The following is a 14285-nucleotide window of genomic DNA, read 5'->3' as shown; positions in this document are numbered from 1 at the left end:
GCTGAGCTGCAGTGATGCCCGGTGTCCAGCAGAGGGGGCCTCGTCCTGCAGGTAGTGGGGAGCCATGGAGGGGTCCTGGACAGCAGCAGGTCCGAGGCAGGGGGTTGCTCTAAGGAGTTTCAGAAGTGACACGGGGCCATTGGAGAGTGTCGCTACTGGTCAGCGAGGCCCAGTAAGGGGCCTGTCTGGGTCTGGGCAGAGGCTGGGAGGGGCTGACTCCTTGCTCCTAATCCCTCGCCACCCTCCCAACCCATTCCACCCTCTCCTGCCATGTCCTCTCCCCTCCCCCAGCCATAGGACCGTGGTCCTCCCTCCAGGGTCAAGAACCCCCTCTTTCTGGGAGCCCCTCCCAAAGGCACAGGTGTGGTCCCCACGCCGGCCAGGGAGAGTCGAGAGGAGACACACACCAGCATCTCCTGCCTGTGATGTGGATCCTTGTAGACACCAAAGGGACAAACAGGCTAAAAAAGCGCTGTGATGGGCCCACAGCGCTCCCTCTCTCCCACCCCACTGCTGACCCCAGCCCCACCCGAAAGCCTCCATAGCAAGAAGCAGGCACAGGAGGCCCCCGCCCCACATAAGAGACAGCTTGTGTGCGGGAGCCCGGACAGAGGGAGCAGGGAGAAGATGCCCTCTGGCCACGCCTGGCCCAGACCTGGCTCTGGGCATCCCCATCTGAGCAGGGGGATGGTAAAGGCCCCCACAGCTCTGGCCTGTGGGGTCCCGGATGCATGGGCTCCAGCAGAATCCTGCACTCAGCTACGGGAACCTCTGGGACATTATTCCTCTTTGGCTTTTGTTTCATCAAAGAAGGAGAGGGCCATGCACACGTCACAGGACGCACGAATGGCCCACGCCAGGCACCTGGCACGCAGTGGGCTCTCGGTGAGGTCAGGTCCAGCTCTTGGGATCTGGGAAGGGCACAGGGGAGGTGTGCGGAGCACCTGGCTTCAGGTACTCACTCTAGGGCCTGGGACCCTGCTGAGGCGTCCTAGAGGGCAGGCCGAGACCTCTAAGGTTCTGCCTCCTGGCCAACCAACACAGACCAGAACTCCCAGCCAAGAAGCCTACGCGGAGCCCTCAGCCGGGCTGTGGTGGTGCAGAGAGCAGAGCGGCCACGCGGGGGCAGCAGAGAACAGACCTGGACTCCTGGCCTGGGGGAGGCTGGAGGGTGGCCACCTGTCTGTGGATCCCCCCCACCCCCGCCACCGCCAGGTCCTGTGCTTTCTGCACTCACCCCTGCCATCATGTGTCCATTCATTTCTTCCTTGGGAACACAAGTCTTCCTTCCTCCCTTCTTCCTCCCCTCCCCCACTCTTTCCCTTCCCTTGTTTTTCCAGACAGGCGGTCAACTGGACATAACATCCTGAGCCACAGCTTGGTGCCAGCCGGAGCCAGGCTCTCCCTGCAGGGGGCAGTGAGGCTCAGCCTTGGCCCCTGCCAGGGAGGTGGTCCTGGCTTGGAAGGCAGGGGGGAGGGGGCAAGAACTGCCAACTGACTACCTGCACGGCGGGGAGGAGCCCACATGTCTGGCTGAGGCCCAGCCTGGCCGCCTCTGCTGCCCGGGGTCTGCAGGCTGGTCGCCCACCCACGGGCCGGAAGTGGTCAGTGGCCACAGTAAACAGTCAAGCGGTAAACAGGGCCCTGGCCAGCCAGACTGTGTGACCCGGCTGCCTCCCCGGTTATAAACTCCAGGAACACAATATGGTCAGGGGCCCAGCGATGGCTGAGGTTCGGGGAAGTTCTCTGCCTCCCGGGGTGGATCCCCGTGGTGGGCGGGGACTCAACCTTGCAGGAGCGCCAACGGGAGGGGCTCCACACCCTGTGACCAAATCCTAGGACCAGATACTGCTTCCCTCTGAGGCTCCGCCCCCAAAACCCCCAGAGCAGATTATCTGCCCTGCTTGCCTCACATCTGAGCCCTGAGTGAAACAATGTACGTGACAGGGACGGCCAGCTTGCGGGGGTTACACCCTCGGCCGGGTCCCAGGTCCGCCTCTCACCAGCTGTGCACCATGGACAAGAACTTGCCCTCTCTGAGCCTCAGGCTGCTCATCTGTAAAACAGGCTAACAGGGGCCGGCGCTGTGGCACAGCAGGTAAAGCAGCCGCCTGCAGTGCTGGCATCCCATATGGGAACCGGTTCAAGCCCCGGCTGCTCCACTTCCGATCCAGCTCTCTGCTGTGGCCTGGGAAAGCAGTAGAAGACGGCCCATGTGCTTGGGTCCCTGCACCCATGTGGGAGACCTGGAAGAAGCTCCTGGCTCCTGGCTTCAGATCGGCGCAGCTCCGGTCAATGTGGCCATCTGTGGAGCGAACCAGTGGATAGAAGACCTCTCTCTCTCTCTCTCTCTCTCTCTCTCTCTCTCTCTCTACCTCTGCCTCTCTGTAACTCTGCCTTTCAAATAAATAAATAAATAAAGCTTAAAACAAAGCGCAAACCAGGCTAAGAGTCCCTAGGGACCAGCGTCCTCACGTCCTTTGCAATCCACTCATGGGTGCTGTCACTGGGAAAGCCTTAGTGGGACAGCCGTGGAGCGTGACATTACAGTGACTGTCCCCATAGCAACCAAGGCCACATGCCCAGGCTGCTCTGCCTGCCTCTGGAGGCAGCCGATTGGTGGGGAGTGGGCCCCTCCTTGGGGTGGGGAGCCCTGCTCAGTGGCCACACACCCAGTCCGGTACCAGGTCACTGCCCAGCCCCGCGGCAGTTTCGGGGAGGACAAGGCAGCTGGGAGGTGGAGCCGTCCTGTGCGTCCAGCTGCTGACCTGAGGGTAGGCCTGGGAGAAAGGTCAGCAGGGGGCTGGGCTCTGCCTCTGGCCAGGCTATCACGTTGGACCTCAGTGAGGTTCAAAGGTGGCTCATGGGGCCTCCACCTGCCCAGCTTCGAGCTCCATGGGGCAGAATGTCACGTCCAGAGGAGGGGGTGAGCCTTCTTCCACCCCCTGTTTCTCTAACCACCAGTGGAAACACTCAGTCCAAGATCCAGGGAGACCCTTGTGCCCGTTTTCCAAAACGATAAACACTGGCCTCTGAGAGGGGTGGGGAGGGCCGGTGACACTGTTGGGGTTGCTCCTGGCATCCCAAGTGCTCCACCATCTGGGCACCAGGTCACCTGCCTCACAGGGCGGGGCTATGGGCATGGCCTCCCTCTGACCCCGCCTCTGCATGTGTCGCTTCCCTCCGCCATCTGACTGTGTCTCACCAGTCCCCCTAGGCTGGTCCTCTTCTCAGAAGGGGTTCCTGGCTCCCCCAAGCTGGGCAAGGAGCCGTTTTCCCTACACCAACGCCACCCTGCCCATCTCCGCCCCCTTATCCTCTTACCACACTGAGAAAGCTGTGGGCTTCTCCTGGCAGGGAGGGGCGCTTGGGCTTGAACACCTGGGCACTAGGAGGCCAGCCGTCTTGGTTAAATGCCCAGAGCTTGGCCGGCGCCGTGGCTCAACAGGCTAATCCTCTGCCTAGCGGCGCTGGCACACCGGGTTCTGGTCCCGGTCGGGGTGCCGGATTCTGTCCCAGTTGCCCCTTTTCCAGTCCAGCTCTCTGCTGTGGCCAGGGAAGGCAGTGGAGGATGGCCCAAGTGCTTGGGCCCTGCACCCCATGGGAGACCAGGAGAAGCACCTGGCTCCTGCCTTGGGATCAGCGTGGTGCGCAGGCCGCAGCGCACCAGCCGCGGTGGCCATTGGAGGGTGAACCAATGGCAAAGGAAGACCTTTCTGTCTCTCTCTCTCTCACTGTCCACTCTGCCTGTCAAAATAAATAAATAAATAAATAAATAAATGCTCAGAGCCCTTGGTGTTGTGTGTGAGTGGCTCTGAGCACTTTACAGATGGACGGTCCCCCTGCTTTTCCTGGGTCACGCCCCAGCAGGGTGCGACGGGCAGTCACCTACCCGCAGCCGGCAGGGCTGGGGGAGGGCCCACAGGACATGCAGGGGTCACCCAGCTCCCACCTGGACGGAAGCCTAGAGCCCTGGGGAGGTTCACTCACTCACTCACTCACTCATTCATTCATTCAACCAGCAAAGGTCTCGGGCTCCTGTTCAGAGCCAGTGACCCACGGGTGGAAACCCACTCCCAAAACTGGCCAGCAACCATGGGCGCCCTCACCCCTCCCCCCCCCCAGGGTGGGGGGAAGCCGGCTGCACAGCCCTCCCCGCTGGACACCGACTCCATTCGGACCAGGGTGCCCGCTCTCTGTCCTCCCGCGGCTGCACCGCCCGCCCGCACACAGCAGGCGCTCAATAAGTGTCTCTTTAGTGGGAGAGAAAGTGCCTCGGCCGCCCCCGATCCCGGCCGGGGCCTCTCACCTGGGCTCGGAGGCCGCCCGCCCGCCCGGCCCCGCTCCCACTTCCTCCCGCCGCCCCGCCCCTTCCACATTCCTGCCCCGCCGGGCCTGCCCCGCGCCGGCCCCGCCGCCCGCCGCCCGCCGCCCGCCGCTCCCGCCCGGCCGGGATGAAGGCGGCCGAGGCCACGGGCGAGGAGGCGCCGCCCGGCGCGCGGTCGGTCAAGGTGGTCCTGGTGGGCGACGGCGGCTGCGGGAAGACGTCGCTGCTGCTGGTCTTCGCCGCTGGGGCCTTCCCCGAGGTGAGTGCGGGCGCGCGGGGCCTTGCGCATCCCCACCGGGCGGCTCTGGCTGAGCCCTCCCGGTGTCACCCGTCGGTGGGAGGGAGGGCACCGGCCTGGCCGCCCGGGAGGCCCAGGGACCCGGTGAGGCAGCGCCCTGCGCACTTGGCCAGGTCGCGGGGCGAAGAGGGACTTGCGGCCAGAGATCTGGCTTTGCCACTTGGAGCTGTGTGCCCTTGGGCAGGTCCCCACCCCCTGGGTGCCCGAGGAGGACCGGTAGTGCCCACCTCGCAGGTCACTGTGAGAGTGACGGAGGTCATGTCAGTCAGCTCCGAGCACTTGCTGGGAGTCGCCACATCCCCTCTGCTCTGGCTTTCACCCTTCCCTGCGCCTCCTGGGGCCGGACCCTGAAGCCCGGCTGGCGCCTGGCTCCCCTCGAATGACCCATGCCTTGTAGGGAGCCTCAGTTTCCCCACGATAGCCTCACGGGGTGGTGGTGTGGTGGGGTTCAGGTAAGGCTGATGGGCGCCTCCGGGTGGTTCCCGCCGGGTCCTCCCTGCCGTGAGTGCTGACTGCCCAGGCTGTGCCCACTCGCTGTCCCTCTTTGGGCCCCATGAGGAGTGGGAGTCCTGGGAGGCCGTGGGTTTCCTTTCAAGCCCTCCCTCCCTTTCCTATCCCAGCATCCTCCATGCCCCGGGTTGTGCAGGCGCTGGGGAGTCGGACGGAGGCGGCAGGGAGGCCTTGCTCTCAGGATGGAGCCTCTCTGGCTTTGTGGTTTGTGGAGCTGGCGTCCCCTCCTTTGCCACTGACACATTTTTTTGACGTTGGAGGAGGGGTGGTGCTTCTGGGCCCCCAGATGCTGCCACGGGGAGAGGAGAGCCCCCCAGGGGGCCCAGGGGAGGGCAGCTGACCCGCTCAGTCCAGGTCTCCCACGGGCAGGAACCCAATGACCTGAGCCATCACCACTGCCCGCCGGCGTGCACAAGCAGGAAGCTGGGGCCAGGACCAGAGCCGGGTACCGAAGCAGGTGTTCCCATGTGGGACGTGGGTGTCTCCTCTTCACCACCAGGCCAGCGCCTGCCCCAGGCCGCTGCTTTTAAAGAACCGCAGCCCCAGAAGCTGAAAAGGCGTCTCCAGAGGGGCGAACTGAGGCCAGAGCTGAGCGTCTTGCGAGGTGGGGGTGCAGGTGCTGCTTGGCAGCCTGGGTCTCCCTGAGCCAGGGCACGCTGCAGCCCCCAGCACCCTACCTGCTGGCCCAGCCTCCTGCCCCTGCCCTCAGCCACCTCCCCCAGGCAGCCTTCAAGCCCAAGGCACCAACAGCTAGGGAGCTTGGTGTCCCCTCCCCTAGGGTCCCTGCCTCCAGCAAAAGCAGAGACAGGCTGAGAGTCTTGGGGGGGGGGGGGCTCAGTGTGGTCCCAGGGATCAAGGTGTAGAGAGCTCCTGGGGCAGGGGGACCCCAGGGCTGGGCACCAGTCCCTGCTCAGTCCTGCTGGCATCTGGGGCAGTGACCATGCCCACAGCTCGAGGTCCACACAGGGAGCCCCCAGCCTGCCTGCCAGAGCCAGCTGAGCCGTTTCTGCTCCACGCTCGGACCCCTGGGGGCATCAGACCTGGGGACACCTGCCACCCCCAGGCTGGGATGGTCTGTCTGTCTCTCAGCCACGCACAGCTCAACAGATAAGATTAGGCACTTACTGGTCCTATGGGCCTAGGGTGGACCTGCCGGGGGGTCAAAAAAAAAAAAAAAACACAAAAAAAGCTACCACTGGGGGCTCCAGGGTGGCAGTGCAGAGGAGGGTACAGGTGGTGACACAAGACAGAGGGGGCCAGCCAGCCCGTTTCCTGGCACCAGGAACTGAATTGGTGACCTCAGGAGAAGCAGGAGCTCATAGAGAGAGCCCAGTCTCTGAAGACAGAGACCTTGCTCCATCGCTGGCCAGCTGTCCCTGTGTCACCGCAGGCCATCGCTTCCCCTCTGTGGGCCCCTCAGGCAAGTAGGGGCTGCAGGGACGAAGGTGAGAGGGTGCAGACCCAGGGCCACGCACAGAAGACTTGGGGAACAGCGGTGACACACCATCACCACGGGCGTGCGCTGGGAGCGTCACGGCCCACCGCTCTGCAGCTCAGATCAGCGGGGTCCCTCGGGCCTCAGCCAGGGGCATCTGGGAGCAACTGGGCAAGGCGGCTCCACCTGGAGGCCCAGGTGGGGCTGGCGTGGCCACCGCTGCCCCTGCAGCCAGCTTTTGGAAGTAGTGGGCACTGCCGTCCGTCTCCTGCCATGTCCTGGGGTGACACTCTTGCCCTTCAGCCGGGAGGCCAGCCCCAAGGCCACACCAGAGCTGCATCCTTAGCCAAGCACATCTGGTCCCAAAGCCAGTGTTCCAAGCCACCAGTTCACTCTGTCCCATGTGGGCGAAAGGCCTGAGGGGAGGGGGCCGTGGTGGAGGAAGAGGAGCTCTTGTCTGTTCCTGTTGGCTCCCTTAGATAGAGGGAGCGACAGGGTGGGCTGGAGCCCGGGGAAGGCCACTTCCATCTCCCCAGCTGCCCACCCCGGGATCCACCTCCCTCCCAGCCCAGCCGCACGGCTTCCCAGGGGCCCTGGAGGATGGCGCTGGGCTGGCGCTAAGGTGATGCCCCTCCCAGCTGGCACGAGTCTGACTCAGCGGTCCAGCGGGCGGGCAGGCAGTCCTCCTGAGTCACAGGCAGGTACTGGCCCCGCCTGCCATAGGAGGGGAGAGGACTGTGGTCCTAGCACTCAGCCACGGGCACGGGCTGAGACTGGGGACCAGAGATGCAGGCACAACCTCTAGCCCCTCGGGGCACAGGGAGTGGCTGGGGACTGAGCTTTGAAAGCCTCCTTGCCCACTGCCCAGACCCCGTCTTGCAGAAATCCACTCTCCATTCCTGGATTTCCATCTGTGTGCAAAAGCTGTTAGGGCCATGGCACAGTAGTTAAGCTACCGCCTGCGACGCTTCTTCCACCGTATCGAGTGTGGGCGCCTGTTCAAGTCCTGGCTGCTCCACTTCCGATCCAGCTCCCTGCTAGCGCACCTGGGAAAACAGTGGAAGATGGCCCAAGTGCTTGGACCCCTGCCACCCACGTGGGAGACCTGGAAGAAGCTCCTGGCTCTTGGCTTCCACCTGGCCTAGCCCTAGCTGGTGCAGCCATTTGGGGAGTGAACCAGTAGAGGGAAGACCTCTCTCCCTTTCTCTCTCTCTCTCACTGTCAGTCTCTGTAACTCTGCCTTCCAAACAAATAAATCAAAATCTTTAAACTAAGCTGTCCGGGGCCTGATCACCCAGTGGCCATGCAGAGGAGTGGGCTCAGGCCATGCAGGGCTGAGTGTCTCCGGCCCTGCCCAGGGCGCCCCACCCCAGGCCACACAGGGCCGGTAAGAAGCCAAAACGCAAGGCAGTATGACAGATCAAGCCAGGCACCTGGAGGAGGTGGTGTGGGACAGGGTCAGAGGTGGGGGCGGGAGGGGGCGCATGGAAGCCATGAGCACCTGGGGCAGGGCCTGAGGCTCGTTTAACCCTTGCTCTCCCATATCTACATTGGGCCTGAACAAGTGACTGAAGGAGGGGACGAGCCACGTAGACTCACGTGATTCCAGGAGCGGGGACAGCAAGCATTCACAAGGACTTGGAATTGGGAACCCAGGCACCAGGGACAGGAGCTGGCAGTTCTGGGGGCTTGGTTCTGTGCCAGGCCCCTCTGGGCTGGGCTGGGCTGGGCTGGGTTGCTGGAGGCTTCCTGAAGCCCCCCACCCACCGCCTTCCTCCCCAGAGCTACAGCCCCACTGTGTTTGAGCGGTACACCGTGAACCTGCAGGTGAAAGGCAAACCTGTGCACCTCCAGATATGGGACACTGCAGGTGGGTGTGGGGCGCAGGGGCGGGTGGGCTGGAGCGGGGACGGGTGGGCTGGAGTGGGGCGCGGGGACGGGTGGGCTGGAGTGGGGCGCGGGGGACATGGGTGGGCTGGAGTGGGGCACGGGGGGCATGGGTGGGCTGGAGTGGGGTGCAGGGGGACGGGTAGGCTGGAGTGGGGCGTGGGGATGGGTGGGGCGCGGGGGAACGGGTGGGCTGGAGTGGGGCGCGGGGACGGGTGGGGTACGGGGGGACGGGTGGGCTGGAGTGGGGCGCGGGGACGGGTGGGCTAGAAGGGGCCTGTGGAGCCCCACATACCCAGGTTGGAGCCCTACCCCTGAGCTAGGGAGGCTGGCCAGGGACAGGTGTTGGCTAGAACCAGGGGTCCCTGGCCCTGAGCCCACCTGCCTCCCCGCTCCCAGGGCAGCCCACTGTGTCCAGGACTCGGAGGCAGGGGGGGTCCAGAGCTCTTTGCTGTTAAAAGCCAGGTTCCCCTGGCCTCCCAAGCACCCAACCCCAGCCTCAGCGTCGCTAAGGTCTGTCTGACCTTGGCCTCTGCCCCCCAGCCTCCTGACCTTGCCCACACAAGGGGGTCGCAGCAGGCCCCGGGCGACGGGCCTCAGTTCCTCCAGGCCTGGCTGCTGCCTTGCCCGCTGTGCCTTCCGGACCAGGGTCTCTTGGCAAGCGGTCTTCCCAGCCCAGCCAGCGTGGTGCTAAGGGGCCAGCCCCTAAGGGCGGGGTTTGTGTCCTGCTCTGAGGCCCCGCCCTCTGGAGACCCCATCTGATGCTGGGACATCTGCAGGCAGTGAGGCCCCTGTCTCTGCCCAGGGCAAGACGACTACGACCGCCTGCGGCCCCTGTTCTACCCCGACGCCAGTGTGCTGCTGCTCTGCTTTGACGTCACCAGCCCCAGCAGCTTCGACAACGTCTTTAACCGGGTAGGTACTGCGGGGCCAGGCAGCGGGACCCCCACAGCCAGCCCTGAGCCGACTGTCGTGGGAAACTGAGGCCCGGGGGCTGGCAGCACCTTGCCCGGGGTCACACAGGCACTGGGTGCTCCTTGCCTGCCCCTCCCCCGGCCCCTGAAGACTCCACTTCCACTGGGACTCTCCCTGGTATACTGGGTGAGCCCAAGGCTGCAGCACCCCCCCCCAGCCTGTGCTTCCCCACCCCCCGGCTCCCACAAACCAGGAAGTCGGCTCCCAGCTGCTCTCGGCCCCCGTCGGGATCAGTGCCGACTCTCACAACCTCCCAGGGTAGCCCCGGTCATGTTGGGGTCCTAAGGCTGTGACAGGCGTCAAGGATGCCAACTCTGAGTTGTTCCAGTTCCCTCCACTCACGGCACAACCCATGCCCCGCTGCCGCCAGGGCCTCCCTGCTCCGTTGGGGCACTTCCACCTCCAGGCGTCCTGCAGAAAGCCCACGGGGAAGATGGAATTAAGACAGCCCGGCCTGGGGGCAAGGAGATTGAAATCCACACGGTTTTCTTCACAACGTGCATTCTGCACACTGTTTGAACGCTGCCTCCTCTTTTTTTTTTTTTTTTTTTTTTTTTTTTTTTTTGGACAGGCAGAGTGGACAGTGAGAGAGACAGAGAGAAAGGTCTTCCTTTGCCGTTGGTTCACCCTCCAATGGCCGCCGCAGCCAGCGCGCTGCAGCCGGCGCACTGTGCTGATCTGAAGCCAGGAGCCAGGTGCTTCTCCTGATCTCCCATGGGGTGCAGGGCCCAAGCACTTGGGCCATCCTCCACTGCCTTCCCGGGCCACAGCAGAGAGCTGGCCTGGAAGAGGGGCAACCAGGACAGAATCCGGCGCCCGGACCAGGACTAGAACCCGGTGTGCCGGCACTGCAAGGCAGAGGATTAGCCTAGTGAGCCACGGCGCCGGCCATGACACTAGGTCTTGAACCCAGTCTGGCTGCTCCACACGTTCATTCAGAGCTGTGTTTCGGCTTATATCCCTGTTTGTTTATTTGAGATGCAGAAAGAGGGAGGGGGCCAAATGCCCCCAGTTGCCTGGGGCTGAGTCAGGCAGAAGGCAGGAGCCAGGAACTCGATCCAGGTCTTCCACGTGGATGGCAGGGACCTAAGCACTTGCGGCATCGCCTGCTGCCTCCCGGGGTCTGCGTTAGCGGGAAGCTGGAGCCAGGAGCGGAGCTGGGACTCAGACCTGGCACCGCGATGGGGGTCGCTGGCATCCCAAGTGGCGTCTTCACTGCTGAGCCCAACACCAGCCTCTCATTCAGAACTGGGTTTTTTGGTTTTTTGTTTTGTTTTTGTTTTTGACAGGCAGAGTGCATAGTGAGAGAGAGAGAGACAGAGAGAAAGGGGTTTTTTGGTTTTTTAGAAAGTAATGTTTTTTAATGATTTATTTATTTATTCATTTGAAAGACAGAGTTATAGAGAGGCAGAGACAGAGAGAGAGAGAGGGGTCTTTTATCCGCTGGTTCACTCCCCAAATGGCCACATCCATCAGAGCTGGGCCCATCCAAGGTCAGGAGCTTCATCTGGGTCTCCCACATGGGTGCAGGGGCCCAAGCACTTGGGCCATCTTCCACTGCTTTCCCAGGCGCATTAGCAGGGGGCTGGATCAGAAGTGAAGCAGCCAGGACTCGAACCAGTGCTCCAATATGGGATGCTGGCACTGCAGGCAGTATTTACATGCTATATCACAGCACCGGCCCCAGAACTTTTTTTATCTTTATTTGTTTATTTTCATCTGCTTGGAAGGCAGAGCAATAGTCAGAGAGAGCTTCTGTCGGCTGGTTTATCGCCATATTCCCGCAACAGCCAGGCCTGGGCCAGGCTAGAGCCAGGAACCCAGAACTCCATCCAGGTCTCCCACGTGGCTGGCAGGGACTGAGGTCCTTGAACTGTCAGCTGCTGCCTCCCAGGGCACTACTGATTTGAGGTGTGGGTGTCCCAAGCATCACCTTAACCACCATGCCAAGGATAAGCCCCGAGAACTCCTGATGGAGCAAACGCCGGGTGTTAAGGCCTGTGAGAGTAGGTGGTGCCAGGAACCAGGGTCGTGCCAGGAACCTGAAGGCAGAGCTGTCAGGATTTGCTGAGGGACTGGATGAGGGTGGGAGGGCGAGGGTGTGACCAGAGTTAACTGGGAGGTGGATGAGGGGAGAGCTGGGGGTGAGCCTGGTGGACTTCCTAGTAGAGGTGTCTCGCTGTAGTCGGTCATATGAGATGCAGTTCCTGGAGAGGGCAGGCCAGGTGGAGGAGTCGCACTTAGGGCTGCCAGCGGGGCACAAGCATGGCCTGGGGAGGCCACCCTGGGAGTGACAGCAGACACAGCCGAGCCTTGACGAGAGGAGGAAAACTGAGAAGAGCAGACTCCCGGGTTGGCGTAGCCTGGGGTCAGGGCTGTGGGGGCTCAGGGAGGGCCAGGAGGGAGAATTCCCTGCTGGATTGGGGGGGGAGGGGCACGGAGGAGACCCTTCCCAAAGGCAGGTGGGGTGCATGGGCAGGGGCATGAGACGTCTGCCTAGGATCGCATGGAGCGCCAGGAGCCAGACAGTTTGATGCCAGTGTTTCTTAGATGGGCACGGTCAGCAGCCAGCCACGTGCTCCTGGAGCTGGAGGGCCTCCCGCAGTGCAGCCCTGGCACCCCAGCTGAGTCCAGGCTGACATAACCCAGCCCAGCGACCTCCCAGTGCCCAATAGGAGCTCTGCCCCTACAGCCAGGCGCTGGACACAGCGTTCTGCAAGCCAATTGTATTTATTTGCGAGGCAGACGGACGGCGCTCCCACCCGCAGGTTCACTCCCCAAGTGCCCGCAACAGCCCGGGCTGGGCCAGCCCCAAGCCAGGAGACCAGAACTGCACTTGGGGCTCCCATGTGGGTGGCAGGGACCCCACTACTGCACCATCACTGCTGCCTGGCCAGGGTCTGTAAAGCCAGGAGCTAGAGCCAGGGCCAGGGCCAGACAGAGCCGGACGGAGCCAGGGCCGGGGCCAGACAGAGCCGGACGGAGCCAGGGCCGGGGCCAGACAGAGCCGGACGGAGCCAGGGCCGGGGCCAGACATCAAACCCGGGCATCCGATACGGGACGCGGGCATCTGAACTACGAGGCCAGCCGCCCACCCAGCTCTTTATCTTTAAAGGATCATGTTATTTCCTTATACGACGGCCCAGTTTGAGGGGCAGCTTGGGAGCCGTGGCAGGGTACGGAGGGGGCTCAACACGGGGCTCAGGGGCCCCCCCCCCCGGGCTCCAGTCCTGCCATTTCCAGTTGGGCAAGGTTGCATAGCCACTACGCACCTCAGCACATCTGCACAATGGGCTTGGCTGTGCAACTTGCTGCAAGGATCGAGAGGGGTTTCCGTGGCACCAGAGCCGGGCACCAAGTGGTTCCGTCCTAAACGCTGGCCTCGCCAGTTATGCTATCGGCGGGCGTGCAGCCAAGAGGGAGCGAGTTCGCCATGGCTCACGCCCGCCCCGCACCCTGCCGCCCCGCAGTGGTACCCGGAGGTGACTCACTTCTGCAAGCAAGTGCCCATCATCGTCGTGGGCTGCAAGACGGACCTGCGCAAGGACAGGTCGCTGGTGAACAAGCTGCGGAAAAAGCGAGCTGAGCCTGTGACCTACCACAGGGTAGGACGCGCAGGGCAGGGAGGGCTGGGACCTCTCAGAGCGCGGGCCTGCGGGGAGCCCCCTGGGGGAAACAGGGGGTGGGGGGCTGTCAGGCAGCAGGTGGACATGGCTGGTGGAATGCTGCAGGGAGTCACCCTGGAGAAGGGAGACGCAGGAGTGTCCATCCCGGAGCCGATGCTGCCCACCTACGTCACAGATGGGGGCCCCGAGGCTCAGAGGCCGGTCTGCAGGCTGCTGTCTGCGGCACGCCTGGGTTACTAGGATGTTGGTTAGGTGCCCCGGGGGGCGCTCGCTCGCTGACAGCGCATGGTCAGCCTAGGGTGTAAGAGCTGCGGGCGTCCTGCGAACCCCAGGAGCCCCCCCCCCCCCAACCAGCCGCTGCTGCTGTCCTGGAGACGCCCCGGGGGGCTAAGAGGGCTAGAGGGAGGTGGGCGGGAGGCCCAGCCGGCACCCCTCACGGCTGCCCGCTCCGCCTCTCCGCAGGGCCAGGAGATGGCGCGGTCCGTGGGAGCCGTCGCCTACCTGGAGTGCTCCGCGCGTCTCCATGACAACGTCGACGCCGTCTTCCAGGAGGCCGCCGAGGTGGCGCTCAGCAGCCGCAGCCGCAACCTGTGGCGGAGGGTTACCCAGAGCTTCTGCGTGGTCACCTGAGCGGCCGGGGGTGCCCCCTGCCCCGACCGCCCTGGAAGGAGCAGGGCGCTGACCTTCTGCCAAGTTGGCCGGGCCGGATCCAGGCTGGTTCACCGAAATGCACCCCCACAGAGGGGCACCCCCGAGGCCAGGCGCGGGCCTAGGAACCTTGAACTGAGGAAGGGGCTTCCCAGCCGGCCCAGCGCCAGGTCTTGGACTTGACACTCTGGTGGGGCCTTGCAGCCCGGCGCCACCTCGTGGCCGTTCCCGGAGCTGCACCTGCCACCCCTGGCGTTCTTAGGGCCAACCCTCCAGAACCCATCCCCGCCTCGGCACCCCCCACCTCACCCCTTGGCCCTGCCTGCCCCAGTGGTAAGTGTACTAACTAAAATGACATCACTCAGCACCTGTGTCCTGCCTCTTGTTTCAAAGCAGCTTTACGCCTGTGTTCCAGGTAGGCACTGGGGTGGGAGGGCTTGGATCCAAACCCAGCTGTCACGGCCAGGACCTGGGGCAAGTCCTAGGCCTCATCCTCTTTTTTTTTTTTTTTTTTTTTTTTTTGACAGGCAGAGTTAGACAGTGAGAGAGAGAGACAGAGAGAAAGGTCTTCCTTTTCCG

At 63.5% G+C, this 14285-nt stretch overlaps 1 protein-coding gene across 1 annotated transcript; it reads left to right on the top strand.

The window, feature by feature from the left end:
- The first annotated feature begins 4426 nt into the window (after positions 1-4426).
- Positions 4427-14071, top strand: RHOD (ras homolog family member D). The gene is made up of 5 exons (XM_062195757.1): positions 4427-4586; positions 8353-8440; positions 9263-9372; positions 12903-13037; positions 13521-14071. Exons 1-5 carry the CDS (start codon positions 4455-4457, stop codon positions 13686-13688), a joined length of 633 nt encoding a protein of 210 aa, XP_062051741.1. The 5' UTR covers positions 4427-4454; the 3' UTR covers positions 13689-14071.
- The last annotated feature ends 214 nt before the right edge of the window (positions 14072-14285 follow it).

Source organism: Lepus europaeus, chromosome 7 (assembly GCF_033115175.1).
Source record: "Lepus europaeus isolate LE1 chromosome 7, mLepTim1.pri, whole genome shotgun sequence".
Classification (NCBI taxonomy): Eukaryota; Metazoa; Chordata; class Mammalia; order Lagomorpha; family Leporidae; genus Lepus; species Lepus europaeus.
This window is presented reverse-complemented; position numbering and strand designations above follow the sequence as displayed.